This window comes from Gavia stellata, chromosome 2 (assembly GCF_030936135.1).
Source record: "Gavia stellata isolate bGavSte3 chromosome 2, bGavSte3.hap2, whole genome shotgun sequence".
NCBI lineage: Eukaryota > Metazoa > Chordata > Aves > Gaviiformes > Gaviidae > Gavia > Gavia stellata.
The window spans coordinates 24,514,406-24,541,740 of NC_082595.1; the positions used below are offsets into that span (position 1 = coordinate 24,514,406).

Genomic DNA, 27,335 nt, shown 5'->3' on the forward strand with positions numbered 1-27,335 from the left:
CTGTGGAAAACTGTGTAATATTTAAAGCAAATATTGATATTTAGTGGTGTATTGTGTACCACAGACTATTTTTTGAGCATTTACAGGATGTGCTGGGCAGAGCTGATCATGTCCATTCTCAGGCTCCTGAAACATAGATTGCAGTGAGTAGCTACAAATTTAAAAGTCTGGAGAATAACTGGATATAAAATCTAGAAGTATTCTGAAAGAAAAACAATAACTAATGTTGTTCTGATCTACAATCTATAGAAATTATGCTGTTTTAGCAAATTTTTTTAAAAAAATCTTGTTCTTGAATCCTCTATACAGCAAAATTATTGTGAAATTTAGGGGAGGAAAGATGGTTCATTATGGCAGGAAAATTTTGCTTTACAGAATATTTTGCTTTTGCCCATTTTGATGAGCCAAATAGATTTCAGGGGTAGAATTTTGTCTGGTTGACTTATGTAGGCGAGCCTTCTTGTTTTATGTACCCTAAATTCAAGAAGATGTGAAGGTACACAGTGTCCTTCTTTTGAGAGGTGTCAGGTGTGAAGCATTTATAGCTTGTTTTCCTAGAAGAATCGAATATAACTGGAAATTGTTCCATCTAAAGGATTAGAAGCACAGGTCTAAGCAGTCAGGGATAGGTAGTCCAAAGGATAAGTAGTCCATGGAGATTTCTAGAAAGCTTCAGTGTTAAGATTACAAATCCCCAGGTGTGTTTTATCAAGAAAGCTGTAGCAGCACCTGCCATGGTATTGGAAGAATGGAGAGATGGAATTAAAATGTTGCTGTTGCATCTTAACTCACCTTTTAATGAACAAGTTTCCCCTCACATGCTTGGAGTAAGTGGAAAGCAGGTGCTGGAACCATCTTCCATCTGCAATAATTGCTCAAAATAAGTCACAAGATCAATTTTATCTTTCCTTGCATCCTAGACTGTGGGTTCAGCTAGTACATCCAGTGACGCTTCTGCCTCCAATGGTTTGTACCTGTGTTATTAAGAGTATTGCGAGGTTGTGTTCTTGCCACTGAAAAGCGTGTATTGCAGCTGTCTCTTCTGCTCTCCCCATGAGCTTTCAACACTTTCGCTCTCGGTTTTCTCCAGCATGTCTCTATGTGCGAAAGCTGAATTGTAAAGCACGTCAGTTTCAGCCATGATAAGGTTGTCATACATTTTTGTGACGAGATTATCTAGTCTAATTATTTTTTAGACCAAGACACAAATATTTTATTGTTCTGAAGATCAAACTCTTATGTTTAGTGTCAATGTTAGAAATAAGGAAAATAATGAGGCACAAGTTGCTAACTCTTTCTTCTTTTTCAAAAGCCGCTTCCTTTTCTTCAGCCTAGGGTTCTCCTTTTCCACAGATGAAAAAAGCCTGTCTTCCTTTATTGTTGGCAGCTCTGCACACCTGGAGGTTTGACTGGGAACATGTTCTGAAAAGAAATGCATTGAATGGGTGTTACTCTGTGGAAAGCTAAATCTCCCATAGCTGTTACTGCCATGCTCTTAGATTAAATTAAACAGTTCAGTGTAACTATTAATCACTTCAATTATTTCCATAATTCCAACTCCAAGGCAGCTTTATATTTTTAGCTGGCTTAGTCGTATCACATGGCCATGACTTTCAAGGCATTGTCCAAGGAAGAGAAACAACTTACTTGGAAAGAGCTTATTAGGCTAGAAGGCAGAAGTGTTCTCAGTGATAAGCCCTCCTGGTTGTTTTGCAGCCCCTGCTTGGCTGCCTGTTTGGAAGCAGCCTCCATGCCTTGAGCTAGAGTGTTTAGGAAAGGACAGGACTTCTTTGGTGTATGGAAATCTGATGAAGAACAATAGAGGTGTAAAAGGGCCAGCTGGCCAGGTCTTTGCTTGTTCTTATGTCAGCCAGTCCCCAAAATGCCTCTTCTTGAAAGCACAGAAAACATCTCATTGAGACCTATGGCTTAAATCCTTCCCAGAGCTGGGCATCGTGCCCAGTTCCCTCCATCCTAAAGTCTCTTACAAAAGGGATAAAGACCATAAATCCAGAGAGGGCTTGGAGATTATTGGTCCAACAGACACTCCCTATTCTCTACCTGGATATGAAGCCAGTGTTGACTTAACCCTATGCACTAGTGTAAAGGTTAGAGGAAACCCCAACCTTGCACGGCTTTGTGTTATTAATGAAATGCTAGAAGACAATGAAAAGCAAATCAAAAGACAGTACAAGAAAGAGAAAGCTTAATCCTGTGTCAATGAATACTTCAACCTTCATCGTTCAGTCCCAGTGTGTGTGAAGTGAGCCCTAATGATGCATCAGTCATTGGCCTGTAACTTGGTGTATAGTTGGTCTTTTTCTTTCACTTACAAATCTGTCCCAATTCCCATGTTTCTGAGGTTTTAGTTATAAGGCTTACAGCATGTTACAGAAATACTGAGAATTATACTTGGGCCAGTGGGAAAAGGTAGATAGCTTAAAAGAATTTTTCTTTTTCGGTACCTTCTTAAACCTAAAACTTCACAGCCATCATTATTACTATCTTAAAGGCCAGATTTATTTTTTAGATCAATCGGTGAGCAGCGCTTGATCTATAAAGATGTTTTAGAGAAAGATTGTTACAGGTTAACAGGCTGAGTTCAGAAATTGATGTAGTACCATAAAAACTGGTAGAGGTTACATGAAAGCTAACAGATTGTGTAAGTCTGTCACAAAGCTGTAAGAGGCCTGGCTATGTTCATTAACTGTGCTGATAAAATTTCTACAGTATGAGCTTGTTTGTACTAACATTCACCATATGCCTTCTGGTGGCAAATTCAGCTATGCACAAAATTATTTCCAGGTGATCTTTTTGATCAGAGAATTGATTGTAGGGGAAGTACATGTGCAAAATGCAGTGGGGTCAGTCTGCCCTCTTTGTAAGGCCCTACAGAACGGTGGGGCAGCTGAGACCAATCTTGATTTAATCTCGATTTAATCATTCCAGGAATACACAGAGGTCTGCTGTTTCATGGAGAAGATGAAAAGACAAAACTGTAAATTAAATGTTAAAGTGAGTGCTGATTCTCACTGTAAATATTTTCTGTTCTGAATTTATAGTAAATAAGGAGCAGTGGAATAAGAAAATTATGTGATTCTAGACAGATACAGATTACGGGCTTTTTAATAGAGGCACTCCTGTGATGCCCAGTGGGCATCTTTTGGTTACAAAGTGCTTGGTTAGATTTTCAGACACTTTCTCTGTTCATTTCCAGGCCTCCACCCCTGCTGAAGGCTGATCTTTTCAGAGCTGTATTTAAAATATTGCTTCAAGAATTTGCACTTACAAAACTCTTTGTGAGTAGCAGGGCCTTTTATAAGAAGAGAGAGATAATGAACTGCAGTGTCTTAAAGGCCAGATTTTTAAAGGTATTTAAGTGCTTATAGCGATGGAAATTGAATATCTAGATGCTTTTGGAAATCCCTCAAGATGCTTAACTGTGTCTGTAGATGCTTTAATAAATTTGTTCCAAGTGGTTTGCCTAAGGTGCTGTTAGTCACTGCTAGAGTGTTGAAAAGGGAAACTTTCTCTTACTGCTGTAGCCATTAATCATTTTTTCCTTTTTTATGACAAAGCAATGGGAAAATATAGCTGTTTATAGAATCCAATGGAATAGGAAAGAAATAGCAATGAGTTATAAAAGGAAACCAAAGTTCAGCTTTTTCTGAATAGTAGACTTCTGTAAGCTCATGCTTATAACAGTAATGGATGAAGGTAGCCTCTCACTGTTTGTAAAGTCTCTATAATCACATGGTTAATCAAAATTATTTGCTAAATCCTTTCTACAGTGTGGTTCAGTATCTGTGAAGTATTAGGTAGCAGGTCTTTGAGAGAATTTGATCTGCTCAATGCATTTTGATAATGAAAATCACATGCTATTATATCTCTTCTATGGTTGATCATAGTTCTTGTTGCAAACCTAATATCTGTTTTGAGTATTTAATGTCTCCAAGTTTGCATTCATTTTTCTTGATATCATCTCATTTACTTACAAACACAGGGTGAGTATGAATGCCAGGTGAAATGATTTTTTTTTGTGTGTATTTAAAAAAAATAGTGATACAATCCCCACAAGTAGCTTTTGTCAGTGTAATCTTTTTACCCTGTTTTTCATCATCACTGCATATTCTCAGTTTACTGTTTTTCTCATCAAATGCTTTTGTTTCCATTAACCAGGATGCTGAGAAATTGGCCGGTGAAGAGCATGCCTGGAAAGAAGTCAAAGATGCCGTAAATGAAGTGAGATATCCAAAATCAAAGGAAGGTATCCTTTCAGGGGCAGGCTACAGTCTGTCATTCAGTTGTGAAAAAAATCCAGAGAGCCCCTTAGTAGGCAGTTCATGTTTTGAGATTTATTTCCTAAAGGTTTACATTTTTGTGTTCTTTTAAAATGTATTTTTAATTCATTTGATGTTTAAACCATGTAATACTCTTAATTGTATTAATAATAATTACTTGGACTGGAATTGCTTCATGGCAGGGATAGTAGGCACCTAGGATGTGAAGGGATATTTTGGCTTAGGTTTAGACTTTTGCCATGACAGCCCACCACTTCATATAAATTCACTTCCAAAGGAAATAAAGCTTAATCTGAAACATTGTTAAATTATTTGTCCCATTACTCCCATTGTGAACATTTGCAGGTTCTTATTCTTTACACAGCAATGACAATAACAAGGACATAATCACAGTCAGGTTCACTGCAAACATTATAGAATTTTTATAATAAGTTATAATAATAATATATAATAATAATTGATAATTAAGCAAATTGAATGAGATGACCTTTCACTAATAAACAGAACTGGAGCCTAATGGCCATCATGTAAATATTAAATCCAATTAAAAATTAGCAAACAGTAATAACCAAGAAAAGATGAGCAGGAGAGAGGTGGAGATTTTTACTAGAAGACTGAGGGTATTGATCCCTCTCTCATCTTAGTCTATTCAGTGGAATTTCATTAACTGTGAATTTGGCCTATTGTAGCAAGATGCCTTACCAATTTCGGAAACATGGGCTTTCTCTGGAGCTAGAGAGTATTAAATCTTCCAGTACCCCTTTTCAGTGGCATTAAAAAAAATGTTTGCATAGTGATCTTCCAGGATGGAAACAAGTGATCACGATTTTTATTGTAACAGAAAAACCCAAACAACTGAGTTTGTTTCTTTCTAATCCAGAGAGATTCATTTGTTAGCAAAAGGGAAACACTCATCTCATCTAATTTTAATTTTCATATAGTTTCTAGTCTGTCTGAAGTTCCTCTGTAGTCACTGGATTGAGACATAATACTGAAATGGATCTTCAGGCATTCAGTTATACTTCAGGGCCCATGTTTTAACCTGAATTATAGATATGCAACATGCAGTTGCAATCATCTATACTGAACAAAGCAGTATAATGAGAAGTAAAAGCAGACAGACTAATACTATGCATCAGCTAAAATGGTAAGCTTTTAAGAATGTCAGTGCTTTGTACTTTCTACAAAAATTGTATCAAGTGGAAATAATATCCCTCATTCTTCTGTTTGTCTGTCCTTAATCAGTTGTAAAGAATACATGGATGTTTGCCAGAGATATAAAGGTTAAGGTGCAATTTTATAATAACACATTCCTTCCCTTATATGGTTCTTTCAATCCAAGGGCATGAGAGCAATTCACAAATAATTAGTTTAGCCTTGTAACAACCATGCTATAAATCCTGGCCCCGCCACATAGTGGTCACATTCTTAAATTTAAGTAAGTAAATATTCCCATGTTCAGGAAGGACTAATTACCTCATCACAGGGTTACCATTGTACACGTAAATCCATTGCTGGATTGGGGTGAATAGTATTGTCAGTAATGTCCTGAAGATAACTGCTGAACTTCCTTGAGCTGATTGTGTGGAAAGGACTGTGATACAAACAATGTTATTACTTCTCTTACTATAAGTCTAATTTATTTTTAATTTTATTTGTTCTTACTGGTATGTATGGTATCTTTTTGGTGTTTAGACTGCTTGCATTCTGGGACTCCCATGAAGTCCCAGATGACAGTACTCATTTAAAATCTGGGTGTATTGGTATTCAGCTTAGATGTGGTCAGAGAGAGAAGAATCTAGTCCACAGAGAAGTCAAACCAATGTAGAAAGTAATGAAAATAAGTGATTTGTGGTAAGGAATATACAATTAAAGTGAATGCAAGCCCCAGCTTACTTTTCCTGTCTTCCAAATACACAAAAAATCCTCTTGCAGCATTGGGCATAAAAATCTTCTTTACTGCCAAGATCCTTAATCCTGAACTACAATCAGACATCAGAACTGTGATGCGTTTCTTTCTCATGCATGAAACATGCAGCTGTACTTGAAAAAAAAAAACAACAATGCTCTTTATACTGTTTCAAGGAGTAGAAAATTAATTAATTGCAAGAAAAGGTTCTAATTTCATGAGAGTTCGAAACCAAATCTTGGGCAGCTTAAAAAATATGTGTCATTATTTTAGTATATAAAAACATTTATTTCTTTTTTTTAGCTGCTGAGACATTTCATTAAGACACATTTCCATGGATTCTTGCCCTTGGGTGTAAGATTTGCAGGAGTATCTTAAGTAAAAAATAATGTTTCAGAAGCTAAACAAAAATTATTTGAATTTTAGTTTGTTATGTATTAAAGTATCCATTAATTTTGTCATCTTTCTTTTATGTTTTATTGCTGAAATACTGCCTTCTTCAGAAATTGTTTTGCTAAATGTAAACAAAGCACAGTTACCTAAGCTACCACTTCTGAGTTTAAGTATGTTTTCAAGAATTGAAGCAGAGTCTGGAATGATGGCAGCTTTTTTATCTTAATGCTCTTACTCCTTGCTAACAAGATTTGGTATTTGTATTTTTGTTTGATTAAAGATATTTCTTTAACTAAGGCTAATAACAGAGTGGGAGCAGGTTCTGGCAAGATGCCAGAATCTCTTGAGCAGCAATATGGGTCGTGTTCCAGACACAAATATCTATCAGCTGAAAATGCTTGACTGTGCCATGGATGCCTGTATTAATCTTGAATCCTGGGAAGAAGCTTTGTATTATGGCAGCAGGACTCTGGGACCATACAGGTAAGAGATGTAATTGGTTCAAACTGTTTCCAAAGATGTGGGGGGAGGGGGCTGCCTCATTAAAAGCAAAGATTGTGTTTCATCTAGATGCTTCTTACGATTTTTTCTTGCTGTACATTTTGCCTTGCTCTCCAGGTTAATGGATGAGGCAGAACTCCCATTCTGCTTTCACAGTCGGACTGAGAGCAAATAAAATGGTAATAGGAACTATAATAATAACTGATTATTAGCTCCTCACTGTTTCATGTGTTCAGATGCTGCCCCATCCCTGATCAGAAGCTGAATTTCTGGTTCAGACTCCATTGCCATGAGGGTATCAGTGTGTTATGCTGAGCTAGGTCAAGCTTGAGACACAGGTAGCTGGCTGAAATAATGTATATTCTCTGTATACTGTATACATAGAGTTTACAGAAAGAATAAAAAAATATCTTGCAAAATGTTGTTTCAACTGGATACTAAAAAGCCCCTGGTCCTTATTTTGGGAAGGGGCCGAGTTGGTGAAGCACCTGCTGTTCTTCTCTCCTGATCAGTACTTGATCCTATGCTATGTGCTGGGAGAGTTTCTAAGTCTGATGGCCTTTTATCAATAAGGAAGGATGCTCTAGGAGATCCTACTTCATGTGGTAGGTCTTGAAATTGATTGGAGCCTGGAGCTGTAATGCAGCTTTGGTCATCTAGTGGAGAAAGGACGAGTGCTGTCTGCTTTGGTCTGTGTTCTAAAAGCTCTAAGACTGAAATCTTTGGGTTCTGGATATTTACGTTTTTTGTAACTAAATGTAAACCTGTGCTGAATATCCAGGTATAATGTCATTCATGCATGAATGTTGATTCTTGGTAAGGTCATCCATTTCTTCCCTGTTGGTTCTTCTACACCATGTGATGTCCCAGTACATAGTGTGTTTTTGAGAAGTGTGAGGGGCATGCTAGTGCTGAACAGTATGTGCTGCTGTGAATATGAACATCTCAGGTTTTACATGTCTTCCCTCATCAAATCAGGATGCCATCAGCATTCGGCATTTTACCTGAGGAAATTTCATCTGGCAGCCTATTTCTGAATAAAACTCTGGGCTTTACTTGAGAAACAGCACAGCATTTCAGAGCTTTCACTATAAAGTAATTAGCAAGAAATCTGCTTAGGCTGTGGTACACCAGACCTGTAGAGAAGCTCGGTGTTCATAATGACTATTACTTCTTATAGAGGAGGGTATGAGTGCCTACAAATTCTCACATTTCTTCAGGATGAAATTCACGTCATGTATGTCCCACTTAACCTTTCAAACAGGGTTCATGTAGTACTGCAGCAGTACATGTTTCCTGCCAGCCTTCTACCGTGTGGCACACACCATGTGCCTGTTTAAATGTTCCCTTATTAAATAAAAAAAAAAACCCTCACTTGTTTTTTATTTTATAACTTGTTAACTCAGTTCTTCACAACTGAAAACTGAGGATTGTTCTACAGACATTTCCGAGAGCAGAGATTACAGTGAGACCAAGTGCAATTTTACCAGATAATTTAATAAAGCTTTCTCTGCTTACTGGAGTGCACTGTAGTTTTCAGGTTGTTTAATGCAGGAGTTTGGAGATGAAGGAAAGGGTTTGACTGTGCATTCAATTAGTATCTCTTAAGGAATGCTATTTACGTGAGATATTTGACCTTTTTTGCATCTTGAAGAGCTTGTCCTTGTTCTTTCCTCATCCCAAAGAATTATTTAAGAGAGATTTTCAGTTGTTGTTTTTTTCTTTATACCTTCAAGTCATCACTACAAGCTTTGACACACCTGAAACAAAATCCTTAGTTTCTCATTACAACAAATTGTGCCCTAAGCAGCAGGAGAGAAAATCCTAGGAAATCTTTTGGGATGCATTGAATTTCTCCTGTTGAATCAATCTACTGCTTGGCTGCTCCTGCAGTTCCATTATAGCTATCTATTTTCCTTTCCTCAGCTCTGGAAAAAGTATTCATACAGCTCTCCACAGGGAATCACCTGAGAATTTGAGCAGTCCATATAAATAGGAAATCATTGTTACAACTTTAAAGGCTCTGGAGATTTGGTCAAAAACAATTTTAATTTCAGGTAATGTGTTTATTGTGCATTTTCCATTTCTTTAGCAGCAGGATTAATTTTCAGTGCTGTGTGACACATTGTATCATAATGTATGTTTTCATTATGATGGTTGCTGACTTTTTCAGAATCATCCACTTCATGTAACTGGCAGAGACAGATGGTTAAACTACATGAAACTGATTTGTCATACTGAATACCAACCTCTAAGTTTTAGATAGTAACGATAACCTATGAGGAACATTGTTTAGGACCTCTCAAATATTTTTAGAACTTCCAAAAGACAGGGAGAGATGGCAGCTGTCAAGATGAAAAGCTGCCTTCTCTTCTAGTGCTGACCCATAACTATCCATTATTTATTAAAACTTACAACATGTACTTTCACTGCATAGCCTAAGCAAATGTATCTACACAGCTTTTCTTGTAAATGTCACAGTCATAGTCTGTCTAAGAACCTTAACAAAAGTTAAGCCATTTGCCTAAGTGAAAGCTGTCCCACATCATAATCAGCACTCAGCAGCTTGCAAAAATAAACTTCCTTCAAAAATCCTCATGAGCCTTAACCACAGGATAACAGAATATCAGTAAGGAGTGTTACATGGGATTGTCATGTCTCAGTTAGCACATTCACACTCTGGGCTGACTGTTGCTCCTGAAGGATTGGATTCAGAGATACTGAGTAAGGCAGACTTCCCTTAGGTTACCTCTGAGGAAGGATGCCAGCATTTAGCCCTTAAATTGCAGAGAAGGCACATAAGTTCTGGGGATTGGGTTTGTTGTGGGTTTTTTTCCCCTTGTCTCAAGTATTCAGTGCTTACACTGCAGAGTGGAAGTACGCGTCTGTTATAAAACTCTGCTAGATGTCCTCAGCTATTGCAACACGAGTACTAGGAGGAAAAGTAGCAGCTAAGTGATACTGTAGGCCTACTGGATTTAGGAAGCAGAAGGGACTGGGTAAAACCGTGTTGCCTCTTTGGGCTTCTGTGACATGGGGTGAGAGGTTTGGAGAGATTCTGATACAGAGAGGACAAACATGTTTGTCTGTTTCTGTTCTGCACTGCTTAAAGCTAATGTGTAAGTCCCACTGCTTTTCAGATGGGCTGTTTTAATTAACAACCCTTCATCTCCAGTGCTGCAGCATTAGGAGTTACTGGAGGGCTCCAACATTAACGAGAGGAGATTCCTTCTTTCCATCCCATACAGAAGTGTTGTGCAGAAGTGCTGTTCTGTCTCTTCCCCTGGCAGCCTTGCACAACCTTCCCCCTCCGTCCTCCCTCTGCTGAGTCAGCACTGATACAGGGCTTGTGCTGATGTGACTGTTCTGCTTCTGGAGTGGGAGGGAGCTGGGTAGGTGTGAGCATCCCATCTTTGTGCTAGACGTGCATCATTTGTCTGCTTTTCTCACTCCTCCTATTCTCTATCACTTCCAGTGATGTTTTGCAGTATCCCATTACTTCACCTTTCCTCAGTGACTCAGATCTCTTAGGAAACAGGGAAAACAATCCCAATCAACACAATTTCAGATTGTTTTGCAAAGGGCTGGGTTTAAGAGCAGTGGCTGGTATGTGCTTCTTGTTGAGTATTTTCTGAGAACATGATTGAATTTTCATTGTGTGAATGAAATGTCAGTCAGGAATTTTTGATTTAGAATTCTAATTCAATAGATATGATGGACTGTAGTTTCTAAGTATGTGAGCTTCAATCAAAAGCAGATTAAAAATGGATGGTTGCTATAGTATCTTTTCAATGAGTCATGATCTTGTAAAAAAGCCAAAAATAGCTGTAGAATCTAATATTCTTGGAAAAGACTCTGAATCTCTTTTCTCCTCATCAAAAAGGCTCTCCAATAATGAGACTGGTTTTCTTTTGGTCTGATTTGCCCCCATTTTCAAATGTGTTTTACCTGTAAGAGGAGGATTTTTTTGTGTTTTGTAATACACACATGATATATGCAATGACTGGAAATAAATTTTTTTCATCTTTACCTATGATCAAATATATATGGTTGTTTACTGAGTTCTGCAGACTCCTGAGTACTGGCTAGTTCTGAGGCACTTGACTTGAATTTACATTTACATTGAAAGTCAGAGTACCTAGAAAACTCAAAAAAAGTGAACTGCAGTGATAAATAAGACCACTGGGGGATGCTAGTGCTTAAGGGTTAAAGTCTGGATTCAGCGCCAATCGGCACCCTGGTTGTGGGAGGTCCCCTGGGGACTGGTGCGTGGCTGGCAGATTTCTGAACCTACAGATAGTAGTAATTCCGTGACCAAAGTTCAGTGTCTTAATCATAAAACATCAGTAGTAAACATAAATATTACCTCTGGGATCACCTGAGAGGGAGACAAAAATGTGAAGGTGGAGAAAGCAATTCAAAGAAAGGATGAAACAAAGAACAGAAAGAATAAAATCTACCTTGCTTAGGTAGGGGTTTAGAAATGGGATTTTAGAAAATGGCCACGGGCATTTATCTCTAATGTTTAGAGAAAAATATGTGGGAAGAAGACAAAAAAAAAAAAATACAGCTCATGGGAAAATCTGAATAGCTGAGGTATCCTTTCTTTCCATTATCTAAACAAAAAGGTGTGAATTAAGATTTTGGAATTGATTTTTGATTCATGAATGGTTCCATTGATTTGTCACCTAGAGATGGTAAGATAGTAGTCCCAAGCAAACATCAGAGGTTTGTGAAAGGAAGAACGAGGTACATTTGCTAAAAGAATAGGTTGTGTCTGTGCAAATGTGCAAGGCTGGGGCCATCACAGCTCATTGGAACCTCAGGGAGCTGTTGCTATAAACTGAGTGAAGAGCACTAAGCAGCCTTGGTGCACTTTCAATGTAAGGAAATCAATAGAGGGACGAGAGCTTGATAGTGACAAACTGCTAAAGCAGGTAGAAACAGTGGACAGCACCAATATCACCTCTCTGCTTTCCTCCCAGGTTATTGAGAGCAGATCACTCTTCACTGCTTGTGTTTAGTGCGTTATATGAATTTAGCTGGCACTATTAGCATAAATCAGTGGAGGCCAGACCATCTTTACAAACCACCACAGCTTACGAAGCAGTTAGAAATCCTCTTGAGAGATTGTTGATGTTATATTTGTAGTCTAATTCTTCACTTGAACATATGTGTCCTAGCGTAAGTCAGACCTTCTCATGCACTGTACTCTGTATATTGTCATGCTATACAGCTTTTCAAAAAATTAGGATATATATGAACATTTGTATTATTTGTACGATAACTGTCTTTGTTCCTACTTTATCCCACTTTATCTCATATATCCTTTATGTGAGATAACACAGGCCTCACGGTAAAATTTTTTGTTGCATATTTGTTATTTTAATCAGAAACTTAAAGATGGTTTTTGTTCTGGAGAAGTTTGGATATCTCTTGTGCAGATCTGAAAGGACAAAAATATACCTCACAAAACCATGAAAACTGGTTCTTTTTTGTTGGCCCTCTGGGTAGGAAAACCCAGTATAAATTGGAGAGTGTATTGTCTCTAGTTAATTGTAGGTAATTCTTCCAAAAGACAGCTGTTTGTAGCAATATTTGGACAATTTCTGGCTTTGGTGTACCTATTTCATAGATAAACAGGGAGCATGCCTGTCCCTGGCCTGATATCTTTAGGAATCACTTAAAGCACTTCAGCAGCCCACTCCTATCTTCCATTCCTCCCTACCTGTCCAATCCCAACAGCCTTTTCCAAAAAAGAAAAAGAAATGTTTTATGTCTGAAGTCTGGTGCCTAAGTTATCTGTGTCCTGATCAATCCATTTCCCACATAGGAAATGGATTTTCTGGTTTGCTGCTTGCTTGCTACATACGTCTGCATAACACCAGTGCCTTCGATTCTTTGGTTCTTTCCTAGCTGTTTTTATTGTAGCCTTCCATTACAACCACATGTTGTCCCCAAAAGTGATACTGAGCTGTGTAATCCTCAATGAATTCTGTAAGCTCACATTCCCGTAAGTGTTCCACCACCTACCTTTCCTCATTTTTACATTTTGTGCATATGGGTAAAACTTCTTACTGTTCTCTCCAGTCACGCCAGCTGTTTTTCAGGCATAATTTTGACGTCTCTAGGTTGTCCAATATACTTTATCATACATAAGTAGAAGTTCAGCAACATCAGTGTTGATTTGCAGTACCTCATTCAGTATATACCACATTTCTTAGGTAAGCTAAGACTTTCTCAAATAGCTTCACTGCTGCAAATTCTTCTGACAGTGTTCATCCAGTAGCTCTATATTTGTATGCTGGTGCTTACTAGTTTCAGTTTTAGCTTCTAGTTTCAGTTTTAGCTTCTAGTTTCAGTTTTAGCTTCTAGTTTCACCTTTCACTTATGCCAAGAACTATTTGAATCTGAATTTTACAGATAGTGATCTCCTAGTGATGTCAGTGAACTAAATCACCAAGTTTCCCAGAGTTTCATTTTTCTCTGACACAGGTGTTGGTTTCTCCATCTCTCACATAGCATTTCCAAGGTGTTTTAAGACACTTCTTGAAAGAGCTGTGTTCTCTGTCAGTGATAACTTTATCTGTAGAGATTGGGTTTTTTGCACTGTAGGATCTCTTTCAGATTAAGATGTTAGACCATTCAGGGCTTCAGGCTTTGTCTAGAAAAAGGATTTCACTCCTAGTCTACCTGCCTAACAGAACTGAAAGATTCAGTTTGTTTTTGGGTTTTTTTGCTTAAGCAGTAATAGTTGGTTTCTTTGTCTTGTAATCAGGGGATCCTTTTTTTTTGTACATGTATACTCACAATTTACAAAGGACTTATGCAGCCCTTACCTGAGCTCTTTTCATTAGTCTGCTTGCTATTACACACCAATTAAAGGACACACATGAATAAAATAGAAGTGTGTATTAATCATGTACTAAGGAAATACAAAGCTCTCATATATTAACCTACAAATGCATGAGTAGATATTACAAAGACCTGTGTGCTGTAAGAAAAATGCAGCATAGTTGTTCACCTGGAACGATTTTGAGAATGATTTTTGGGAATTCACAGTGTCTGTGTGAATTTTGCTAAGAGAAAAAAAGGGCAGTTGATGGCATACAGATTCTAAACAAAGGTTTGGTTAGAACCTGAGCTAAAATGGGATTGTAAAGTGATATCAAGGGAACAATTAACAGTTAAAAATAGATACGTATGAAGCATATGTGGAGTTTTGGATTTGTTTGACAGTAACTGAACATTGCTTTGAAAAAGCTATTTCAGAGGCAGAAGTCACGGTGAAAAGGGAGACAAAGGGGAGGAGAATCATTAAAAAAGAAAGATAAACTTACAATACTATCTCTGATTAAAGAGAAAAAAGAGAGAGGACACGCGGAAAATAGCAGCAGAGAAGTTGTAAGGAACAATGCATTCTCTGGGGGGAGAATTAGGAAGAGTCTGATTTTAGTCAGAAAATATCTATTTCTTTGTTTGAATAAATTGTCAATTTGAGTTGAGGAGGCAGAGAGTAGAGACTTGGCAGTACTTCTAAGGAGGAAATCAATTAAGAGTTCCTAGTGGTGGAGATAGGAACAGTGGTGAAAAAGGAAAATTGTGGTATTTAAGCAAGAAAACAGTCTAAGCAACCTTAGAGATAAAGGCTGAAAAAGATGAAAAAGCAATAATTTTTTCTGTTGGAAGAAGTGGAAAAGTTACTGAAAAGGAAAAACACAGTTGTGAGGGAGGGAAGAGGAAAGGAGCAGCAGATAAGGAGAGCAAAGAAACTGAAGAATGTAGAGTCTGTTTAAAGGGTGAATCAATGAGATTGGTCAGGGAGAGTGAGTGATGGAAAGATGGTGCTTGGAAGAGGGGCATGCAGAACTAGAAAATTGGAGGAAGTATTGTCAAACAAGAACCATGCCAATGAATGACCAAATTCCTAGTGAGATGATCCGTCTAACAGGGAAACCAGAAAATGAACGTCAGAGAGTTTCTGCAGCAAAATAGGTGATGCTGCGTAAAGCTGGTGTTTCCCAAATTGATGTTGACAGGAAAGGAAGAGGAAAAAACTGAACATGCAGGTGAGAGGAAAAGGTACATTACTGCAGTGAGCAAATCCTAGAGACCACATAGTTACTGGTATGATGGTAGACTACAAGCTCACCGGCTCTTAAATTTACCAGTTATTGAGTAAAAGGGCTAAAATGTAATGGAAGATCTTATTAGGAATGTATTACTCAGATGTCCCTGAAAACCAGAAATATCCTTATTTTCAGGTCCTGTGTTTACTAAGCTTGTGCATAATGCTCCCTTCGTTAACAGGTTCATGCATACTCCTGACCACCATATCAAATCTCTGTAAGCTATATTTCTCTTGACCTGGTTCAGGTCTGTTAGTCAGTTTTCTTTAACCCTGTAAAACCAGAAAATCCAGTCCTTCTATACAGGGAACATTTAGACGTATCAGAACTAGTTCTAAATTATCTAATCATGGTATAAGAAACGACACAGTCACATTAGGACAGCACTCTGCCTCATATAATTAGGAATAGAATTGTGCCATAGGGGACTACTCAAGGAAATGCTGAGAATATTGACTGCTACACAAACACTATTTGCACTACCTCATAAATACAACATTTCCTGGCCTTCAGAAATTTAGTCAATGGCTAATCTTCTCCTTACTCCTCTGTACAACATCTAAATGTTGGATTATGCAATTTAGAGTGAAAGGATTGACGGTGTGATGTGACCTTATGCTCACCTGCAAAACCCTCCTGCATGTATTCCCTCCAAAAGTGCTTCTTCCTTCCTTTCCGCTCTGGTTTTCTAGCAGAAAACCAATCTGCTTTAGGCCAGAACCCCAAACACTGTCTGCTGGTATCTAACCCTGAGATGTCTGCCGAACCCCAGATAATCCAGTTCCATGGTTAGGCAGGTGATTCAGTGCTTCTCCTTTCCCACCCCCTTACCTCTCCCAGATGCCCTTCTCTTCCCTTGAGTTTGCTGGAACCTCTTTTCTCAGGTTCAGCAGGCAAGACACAGAAGCCTGAATCACCTTTAGTAGTGTAATTTTTAAGATGAAAGTAAAAAGGAAGAAACAAAAAGCAAATGACTGTGGGTAGAGAGCTGAACAAAGATGGTAACTGATTACAAATGTTGGAAGGCTAAGAAAAGACAGGCTATAGCACTGCTAAGGAAAAAGGCTCTGAGAAACAGAAAGTAGGCTGCCCAAAGAGCCATGAAAGCTGACAAAAGTGAGAGCAAGATAAATATATCGGAGAGAAGAAATTCACCTTCAGAAAATGATGCAAGTCTAGTAATCAATCAGTAAAGGAGAGGGAAGAGTATAAGCAACTAAAGAACAATTACAAGAAGCCCAGAAATATCAAAATTAGGGAGGAAAAGCCTTTCTTTTACCTTCTCCCTATCATCACAAAAGATAAGAGAGAGGGCAAAGAAAACTGATACTGCCACAGTTGCAAACACTTTCCTAAGAGGAAAATCAGCTTTCTCTAGCCGTGCAGTGCACTCTTGGAAGATATGGTTAATGGGCTGCCAGAAGTGAAGATAAACTTCTGGAATCAAAGTGTGTTCATTATAGTCACATCATGAATATATTTCCATACTAATTCAGGTATGTTGAATGATGCACACCAAAGATTTAATGTACTTTTAAGGCTGGCCAGCATTTCAGAAGTCTTCTGAAAACTGGCAAAAGTGAGAGCCAAAAAGTAGAAGCATCCTAAACCAGGTCTTTCTACTCAATTCATTGTTGATGAAATAGAAAAGAGAAAGAGAAAAGAAAATCTTTTCCTGCAATAGTGTCCTTGGCAGACTTTGAAAAATTGAATTAGAACCTACATTGCTACAAAACAAAAGCCTCAGTATATACAGTCATAAAAAGGAAAAACATTAGGAGATTAGTTTTCTTGTCATAGAGGGAATTTGCAAGATTTACTACAGCATTTTGTGGAGAACTTCACTTTAGACAGTGGCATAAAATACATGTTTTAAAAATGTTTATGTAGCATTTTTGTAACGGCTGGAGATCTTGCTTGGGAAGAATGGGAAATTGCTGTGTGTTGTACTGTTTGAGGTGTTCTGAATCACAGACATTGTGTCCTATAAAACATAGTGTAACTTCTCAAATCTTGCAAAAAATCACACAAAGCAACTTATGACCAGGGGAATGTCCTACTAGTTAGTTGCTTGCTCTCATGACAATAGCTAGAGATAAGTTATCTCAGATATTTGTCTCAGTACTGCACCAGCATAAGGTCTTTTATTTTTCAAGGGATTTCAAAATGTGTAACCAAGTTGGGTAATATTACCTTTACCAATTCAACATCTCAGAATTTTGAGATGAAAAGCAGGTTTACATGCTTGCAGTGAGATAACATCCTGAATGCATACTCAAGCTTTATCTATTGCTACCCATCTGGATTTAGTTCATCTGTGTATTGTCTTGCTGGCATGTTTGCAGTGCAGGTGAGCTCTACCAATGCTGGATATTTATCAAGAGATGCTATCAAATTGTGCAAGGTTGCTTGTGCCAGTAGAAAGAAAGAGACGGAGGGGAAAAAAAGGTCTTTTTCATGTCACAGCATCAACATTAAGCTCTGACACAAATAAAACTATGTTCACTTTCACTAAAATTGTTAATTTTATTAAGTACTCCATTCTTTCACCCCCCTGCTTTGCTCTGAGAGCAGCATTGTCCCAGGGAAGTACTCCTGTCTTCTGATAGCTTGAGAAGAACAAGAAAGTACAGTGGTTATACACCTCTGATGTGTTAAACTGTGTCCATCGATGAACAACCAACTCCAGATATTGCAGTGGGACATGACTTTTCCCCTCCCATTTGCAGTGGCGAGGACTTTCACTGTGCCTGATCTTTGCATCTGAAAAACACCAGGGATACAGCATTTACTGCATCCAGTGACACTAATAAAAACCCACAGCGAATTGTACTCAGACCCTGCTAAGTTAATCAAGGGAAGAGTGATAACAAATTTGCTGATAAATGAAAAGGACACAGCTCCATAGAAATCAGTGGTGGTTTGTGGATCCTGATTTCACTGAAGGTCCCAGCAACATACAATTCAGTGGCAAAAGGCCTTCGCTGTTGGTGATAATGGTATGGTGTATACAACTGGTGGGGTCAGTCTGCTTAGGGAAACAAGCACTAAGTTTTCTTCTATAAAATCTATTTCAAAGGTCAGAACCAGACAAATATTTACCAGGTTGAATGCGGAAGAAAATTTACTTACAATTTCTGTGATACTCACCCTAGAACGCTATCCCTTCCTTTTTGTACCCTATATTTAAACATAAAACAAGGTGAGGTTCTTGGCTGCTCTGAACTAATCGAACTTGTTTTACACCAGGTAAGGATGTAAAGGATTCTTCATGAAACTCTACCTTCCTCCCAGGCACAAATGCAGATTTTCATGGTGTATATTCACGTTTTGCATATACTCATACCAGTTTCTCTTGCTGTTACTGCTTCCTAGCTGGGTAAATTCACAATTAACTGGATTGCTGATGTCTTTAGCAAGTCGGGTTTTATTTTACTTCAGTTTTGTTGCTACTGTTTTTTATATCTGCCTATTATTCCCTGTCTTTGCAGTCATTTTATCAAGAGCTATTTGTAATGGCTTCAAGCAAATATATGCATGCTTAAGCCATACAAGTTGCATTCCAGTAAACAGCGCAACCCTTTGGCCATTTCTGCACGCTCATCGGGTGGCTCATCCCTAGTCCCCAGGGCTACCCTTTGGCAAATTTCTCCTTGCTTTTGTTTAACTGAATTTGACAAAAGTGATTCGATTTCCAGGGTCTCTGGCAGTGCTAGTGACAGCAATGGCTTATATAGAGATACCTTAGCCTGTTCCTGAAACAAAGTCAGCGTGTTGTATTCAATACAATAACACTACCCCAACTTGTGATTAAGTGCTTAGTGAGTTCCATTTCCTTATAAGAACATGTGTAAGAACTGAAGAATGTATGCCACAAGTGAACTAAGCATTAATCTGTCAGCAGCTTAAGTGTGTTTGCAATAGTGCAATGGAAATATGTGGTATAGTGACACAGTGTTTGTTCTCTGGGAAGCACTTAAGAGCAGATGGAACCTGTAAAATAGACTGATTCATGAAAGTGTGCAGCTTCTATCAGATTTGTTGGATGCTTCCTTGTTTTAACCTAAATAAACACAGGCCACATATGCTTGAATTTTCAGTAAGGTGCCAGTAGCTGCAGGTGGGGAACCCAACATTAATAGGTGCACAGAAATTCATCAGGAAGGGACTTTTACTTGAAAGGCATGCTTCTCTACTAAAATAAAGAGATGGGTAAAAAGTACAGTATCATTGTGGATATATCCTAAGAAACTGAAAAAAGGTTAAGGATTCTACAACAACATAAACAATAAGATGCTGGAGTCTCATTACAATTCAATGGAAAATTAAGTCCATAGCAGGCATGTCTTAAAATTCTAGTATAAATCAATAGCATCTATAAAATGTATATATAAAAATGAGGTAGAGTTGTATGGAAATGACATACAAATCTGTAACATTTAATAGAAAAATGTTAAGCATCCTACAGATCTGTTGAAGCATACTGTAAAACTCTACAGACAATGGATATAGTTGCAAGTTGAATTCCACTAGAGTATGTAGGTGAGTGAGACATTACATTTGCATCCTTAATGGTGACTTTCTGAGCTCCACCACTTGCTAATCTGAAGAAATAATAAACCCCATATCAAGAACTGGAAGACTCTTATATTTGTGCAAATCTTCACCACAGTCACTACTTTATGGATTTTTGAGTTGTGTGCCATTGTGGCGGTAACAATTTAGTTTTTGCGTTCCAAAATTTGCACCAAGTTGAACCTTGGGATGGAATTTGCAGACAGCCTACATTGACGTTATCCTATTGTTTTATACTGAACTAAATCAGCTTAATAACTGAATCAAAAGAAAGGTTAAATTTTCAGAAGCTTGGGTTTTTTTCATTTTTTGAAAACAATCAAATCAATATATCTCCCAAAATAAAAAAAGAGGGTGTAGATTTCTAACACCTTGCTTTCTGTATAGTGCAGAATTTCTGTACCTGTGGCAGAGATCTTGTTTCAGCTGATTGTGAGAAATTTGCCTGGGATTTGCGGAATAAGAAATAATATTAAAAATGTGTCTCTGGAAATATAATTCTACTCTTGTGACTTACGCGTGCTGCAGTCCCCACTTAACTTTAAAACTACGTTTTTATATGTTCTTCAGGATATAGTATATAATATTCTATTGAGCTTGTTTGCATGTGCTGTTGGTAGGAGGACACATCCTTAGCGTGCTTTTGAAAGGCTCAATAAAGGTCATACCTCTTCAAACCTAAGTGAATCTTGACTATGCAAACTATGGCAAAACCTGTATAGCCGCAAAAAAACCCAGAACAAACCCCTCCATTTTTTCCCAGCAATAGTGTACCATGCATATTCTTTCTGCCCAGAGCACAGGAGAGCAGAATGGCAAGGGTCAGGGACATGCTGAAAGAATGCCATACATTTTCCTGGTAAGTGCTTGGTCTTACAGCAACCACTAAGAAATTAAAGACATTTTGGTTTTAATGAGGTTTTATGATTGTGTTGTCTGTGCCTTTGCTTGTTAGTGCTACCTAGCAACTTGCATAAAGTCAGAGATGTCAAACATATGATGTTCCTACAAGTTTGTAGAAAATAAAAGGCCGTGTATAGAGTGCCTATAAAGAGAGAAGTTGTTTAACTTCATGTTCTAATGTATTAATAGACACCAAAATGTCCACATAGCAAAAAGCAGTTTTTAATGTCCCTGTGGTGGGGTAAAAGCTTCACACTTATCTTAGTATGGTAGCATAAAACAACCACAAGCCACAAGGATTTTGGTAAATTTTGATGCTCCCACAACTAATTGAACTCTGTCATTCTGCTGCTCACCTCAGTGGCACAGCAATGGGCAGAAGCTAAGCCCTTTGTCACTCCCATTGGGAAAAGGGAGAAGGTGCAAAGAAGGTGAAAGAGCCATAAATAGCAGCCAATATATTTGTTTATTCCGAGGCCCATATTTCTCTTAGAAATGATGTCATCAGAGCTCAACATCTGCATTTTACAGGCATAGCACTCCATGATATTGCATCTCAATTAATGCTTTAGATCTACAAAATTTGCACAGTATAATTTGCTTTCCTGACAGCCTTTTGTGCTACAGAATTGTTGGTTTGGTTTGTTTTGATTATTTTGTTTTATTTTTAATGTATGGAGCAAAAAAATTACCATGTAAAAATGGGGTGAAGATTTTAAAAACAAGGAAAATCTTGAATCCTGGCTGCAACTTAGATGTTACTTGAACATTATGTGGAAAAAGAAGTCATTGTATACACAGCAGTTCTTACTACACTGCCTGGATGAAGTTGAGAGGGTTTGTCAAGTCTGCATTCTTTTCTATATCAAAGTAAACATAATCTTTGGTTAATGTGTTTGGAAAAAATTCAAAGCCATCAGGTGGAATACTTGGTGCTGTTGTAGTTATTGGCAAAATTCTCTTGCCTTCATTAGGGCTAGAGTTTCATCTGTTGTGCTGGTTGTAGATCAGTCAGCTCTAGACGGCTTGTGGATGAGTCATATGGAAGTGTCCCCACTATCTTCAGAGCTGTCAAGTCTCACACGCTGGGTAGGAAACTTGCTCTTCTGACCTCTCCCTTGTACTCCCCACCCCCAGTGCTGTGGGTGTTGCTTGTCTCCATCTTCAGTGTCTGTCACATCTGACAAAGAGGATCCATGGGAGAAGTCAGCTGGAATAATTTATTGCTAGATGATTCATTATCCAGGAGCATTGCAGTGACAGGTCCTCCTCTCACATGCCTGGAAGTGCAGACAGTCACACACTCATACACTCGTCATCCAATGCATGAATCTTGCGTCCGCGGATCCTGTAGCGTGTTTCTTTTCCTCAGTTCTTTATGGGTAAGGACACTTTCATAAACTCAAGACCTGATTCTCTTTCATGTACATAACTTCTAAATTAGCAAACTTCTCTGGAAGCAAGAGAGCTGCGCTCATGACTTTTGTTCACTGTAGGAGTTTTTGTTACTTATGTTGACAGATGTTTCTAATTCTCCCTGAGTTCAATGAAGCACTGTCTGCTCTTTAATTTTAGCGTAGCCACGTTTTGCAATTTTACTTTATTCTCAATAGTTGAAGATACCTGGTTTTCACAGTCTGATGGAGATTAAAAATTATTTTATCATGTAATCCAGACAAAGCAGTGATTTAGAAAGCAAAGATTTCGTGAGGCATCAATAGAATTCTCTTCACTGTATAACGCACCCTCTTCTGCTAAGCAAGAGAGTTTTGGATAATGCAAAGAAAAAACAGTATCAAGTCTTTTTTTTAATTATCACTCTTTAACTTAACATCAGTGAAGAAAACTACTGAGTGAGAGTTCAGGGAAATGAAAAGGGAGCACACTGTGCAGTGTAGGAGTTTGTCATAAATTATGGTCTTTTTTTGAATGACAGTCCTTAATAAACTGATATTTATGTACTTAACATTTCTCAGAAACTATTTTTACATGGAGATTATGTGGGGCCAAAAACATCATAAGATTTTGCATCCAATTTTGTGATGATTGGTACTTGCATGACTGTTGCCCTCTTTTTAATCTTTCACAGCTTTTGGGTTTTAGTGATTTCAGTATGGTGACTTTTGATTTCAAAATATTTTTTAAAAGGAATCAAAGAGAGGCTGGTGGATCAGAGGGACCAGAGGTAATGATACTATCTAACTTGAAGTGATAGAAAAATTAAGTCAGTGTGTAGTGTAAGTGTAAGTCTAAATAGTTAGTGAGGATAAATCCAGCCTCTGGCTGACACTGGCAATATATTCGGTAGCGGAAGTGTTGGGGATGGCTCATCACAGTCTGAAGGAGCGAGTCCTGATTTGTGTACCGCCTTGTTTTTAAAAGCTGCCACCATTGTTCCTTCTTCAGTGTGAAAATTTCTCCAATTTTGTACATGATCTGCCTTCTGTGTCACTGCATGTTGCCCTGTTTTATCCCTGACACCAACCTATGCATGTCCTTTGACCAAGCTATCACTGACCTTTAACATTCCGCTGATACAAATCACACCAGTGACCAGAGTCAAGGGATATTTGTGTAAGATATATCCAGCCCTCTGTGTCTAATAAAAGACCACATTATTTCAGAAAAAAAAATTATTAAATAGACATACTTTATAGAATGTTGTCTGGTTTATTCTCCTCCTGAAGACAGCTTGCTAACAACAGTCACTCAGGAGATCTGTTTTTCTTCTTTACATTTAAATGTTTGCCTTTTGTAAGCCACAGATTTCCCTGAAGTGCTATCCATAAATGTACAAGCATATGGAAAAGTTGGCTGCAGACATGTGCAATGAGCATATTGGAAACTTGCAGTCTGTGGACTCCTCAAATCACAGGATTTCAGAGCCTAGCTCAAAATGTTCTTTGTAGCCTTTCACTGCTTGTTAACGCACAAGTCCTTCATGATAGCTGTGAGCAACACCAGGACAACTTCTGGTTGTAAGAAGCTCCAGGCCGTGGTATGTCAGCTCTAAAGGAAAAATACCACCATGCAATGCCCAACAAGCGAGTTGTTCACTGGTCTCCAGAACTAAGGGAGCTATTTTTCCATTAGATTTTTGTCTCTGATTGACTGACTTTTTATGCTGATTGACTGAATGATAGCTATGCTGCAGTGTTCATGCACTACTCATTATACATCAGAGAATTCACTACAGAAACAGCATATTATGGGTTTTATAGTGCACAAGCCAGAGTTTCCCACGAGTGGAAAATTTATAACATTTTTCCTGCATGCATTCCATCATACATATCTAGAGGCAAGCTCACACTGTGTTCTTTACCTTGGGGAACGTAGTATTGGTATCTTTATCTTCTGTTACCTTGTTTTTTTAGAGTACTAAACGTCTTTGAGATTTCTACTTGACTGCCAGATTTAGCTAAAATTGGCCCATGGATTCAGAAGTTACTAGAGAAGAACTGGCAGACAGATGATGGCTCCATAAATCTTGTTATCAGGCTAAAAAAGGGATTCTGTTCCTGAGCTGTCACAGAAAAAGATAAAGCCAGCAGGTCAGGGAAGGACAGGATAACAAGATAGAGTATGACCAGGGCATCAGTCCTTTCCAGCCTTAGACAGTCTGACTACTGGTGGGCATGAGTGACATGTTACCAGTTCCCACATAATCTAGACATTATCCAGGAACTGTGACAAGGAGGAGTTTTAATGAGGCATTTGCTGAAAGCTAATGAAGTAGTTTTATGGATGCTTATAGGAAGCTTCTTCCAGGTGTGAAGGGCAGCTTAAGAGAAAGTATAGCAGGGAAAAATGGAAAGTTTAAACTTTGGGAGGGATGTTTCTCCTATTAGTGTAACTAAGCAATGGCAATTGAACATCTCAGTTTGTTACTGATTGCAGTGGAGCATCAACTTCTTTTTGCAAAGACAGTTTTGGCAGCTGCCAAATCTCCAGGAGTTACTTTCTTTCCCACCTGCCATTGGACTCTCATTTCCCTATCTCATGTAACACCAAACACTATCTTTGTATTTTCCCACATTCCTACCCATCTCAGGACACCTTCCCGCCCCTGCCCACTCAACTACAGACATGTAGTTTCTTTTCCAAATGCCAACCATTGTCTCTTAGAAGACAAGCTACAAATGACAAGCAGCAGCACAGGATTTTCCTTCCTGCCTCGGTGTTTACCCACAAATACTATCTCCACTTCCACTACCCGGATGGTGCCCCTGCTGCAGACAATATTAACCTTTGGATGCTTTCCCAACATTGAAAATTGAGATATTTGATTTAAGGGGAGACCCTTGCGTAACCAAAAGCAATGCTCCAGGAACCACATCCTGGGAATTGCTAAATTAGGCTATATCACTCTCCTGCATTTTGTAGTTCCCAGTAACAATTTTTCAGCAGCTGAGCATGTGCCAATCCCACACAACATGACTCAACTCAGCTAGATGTTTCAGGCCTCTGTCACTGATATTAGTATTGGGCCTGAAGAGAGCAAATTATGACTAGAGCTGAGAAAGCAATGAATAACAATTAATTTGTTTCCCAAAATTCATTTCTCCTTTGTCTTCAGAACAGTCATGAGCATATTTGCAGTTTTCTCAGATTTTTTTTTAGTGGACTTCTTTAAATGAATCTGGTTTAGAATATTTTAGAATATTTTACTTTGTGACTGTATTGCAAACCTTTAAAATGCAAAGCCCAGTTTTTATCTCTCAGTTAAAAATGCTTGCTTCCATACTAGCTGAGCATTAAGGCACTTCCAGCCAAGTGCTGGTATTAAAAAATGGAGATAATTCTTCTGCAAGTTTCTGCACAAGCACGAAGCCATCTTGGAATCCTTACTTACGGCTTTAATTATGGGAACCAAGTTTAACTTTACAAATTCAGACATATGACTGGAATATGTATGCTATGAATATTTATTTCAGTAGAATTCAAGTTGTCATTGACTGTGAAACAAAATCAGGGACCTGATAAATTCATTTAAAATGCAGGCAAGTATGTTCCACTTCATAGCAAAGAACAGAATATTTTGTGCTGCTTCTATCACACTTCTGAAATAAGGACAAAAAAGAAGCAATGTGTACATTTCCAGATGCTGTTTAGATGGTCAAATACGTCAAATGTTTGCAAAACGATTTTTTTTTGTGACAAAAAATGAATGCTATCTGTAGAAGATTTTTTTTTTTTTTTTAACCTGTATGGTCTAGCTTACTATATGGTCTAGTTTACAGATCTAGTTTACCTCTCTTCTGTGTTCCCAGCCCTGGTACTTCACACTTTCCAAGTGGTTCCTGACTTCCCTGAGCTACCTAAAACACTGCATCTAAGCAATTTATTCTGAAACAAAAACAAGATAGTAATGTGATATGTTTATGCTGGATCCAGCAGTACCACTAGCAACAGTGATTAAAGTCAAAATCCAGCTGTTCAAAATTTCTAAGTTAACTTGTGGGTGAGGTCAGGACAGCCTCCTCTCAAGGCTGCAAAACCTGATATTAGACCTGAGAAAGTTGTATTGATCCACCAGTTGCACCCACTACCATGGAAGATTGCTGACTTGGGTATATTTTGTTAACCTATCTGCCTAGGAAGGGGGAACTGGCAACACGCAAGGATATTCATGACCCTGTGGAGGAGAGTTGACGATGGCCACTTGTCTGCTCAGTAAAGAAGGCAGGGAGATGTAGAAAATGTTCCAGGAAGGAGCATGATGCATTTTCATTCTGGGGTTTAAAGATCTGTGAATGTTTGGTGTTAGAGGCACTATGGATCTTGTAGGATCCCTCGGTTCAGGTACTTCTTTTTCTCTTTCTCTCAGTAGCTAACCTCAGGGAGGTGTTTTGGATCAGGTTCCTTCCTCTCCCAAATTCTTCTTACATTCCTTACTGCTTCTTTGACTCCAGCCTTTTTATCTTCATTTCTTTGACTCTTCTCTCTGTTCCTTGGTGAAGAATGAGTTGGGGTGTGTGTGAGAGTGTGTGTGTATTTCTGTAATTTCTTCTCCTTTATCCCCCATTAGCTCAGCAAGTTGAGAGTACAAATGTGTATCAACACTGGTGGCCTCTCCTTTTACTACAGGAGACAAAGCCAGTCCTCCTTCCAGTAGCTCCTATGGAAAAAGGATGAAGACCCTATAACTTGACTTCTCTTTTCTCCAAGGAAGAGGTTGTTCCTGTCACACAAAGTCCTCCTTTCATAAACTGTCATTTCTCCAACCAAAGTAGCAGAGGATCTTTTCCATCTTCCAAGAACAGTGAGGGCAGCCACCTCCTCTGCTCAGGCAGTGCAGGAATGAGGAAAATAATCAGCTCGCTAGAGCTTGGCTGCTCCATTCCAAATGGAGCACCTGGTTAGAGGGAAGTGAAACTGCAAAGACATCATCCAAACCTCATTAATTTCTGTGGGGTTTGGATGTGGTTATCAGAAGGTAGACTTCCACTATGGCCCAAGCATTCCCCACCCAAAGCATCTGCAGACTGTCATAAGCTAGAAGAGCAGTTTCAAGAAAGACATTTTATTGGAGAGTAGCTTTATCTTTGTTACCCTTCTCCAGCATTGCCTTCCCCAGGTTCACCTGTTGTCTTGACAAAAATTAAAAAAAAAAAGAAACTACAA

The 27,335-nt window shown here is 38.4% G+C and overlaps 1 protein-coding gene across 2 annotated transcripts in view; it reads left to right on the forward strand.

Moving 5' to 3' along the window:
* Nucleotides 1-27,335, forward strand: part of SMYD3 (SET and MYND domain containing 3) — a 424,863-nt gene that overhangs the window by 369,216 nt on the left and 28,312 nt on the right. For both annotated transcript variants that reach the window (XM_059835327.1, XM_059835329.1), the window contains 2 exons: nt 4,180-4,267; nt 6,912-7,086. In XM_059835327.1, coding sequence (XP_059691310.1) covers nt 4,180-4,267; nt 6,912-7,086 — 263 coding nt within the window. The remainder of the gene's footprint in view (nt 1-4,179; nt 4,268-6,911; nt 7,087-27,335) is intronic.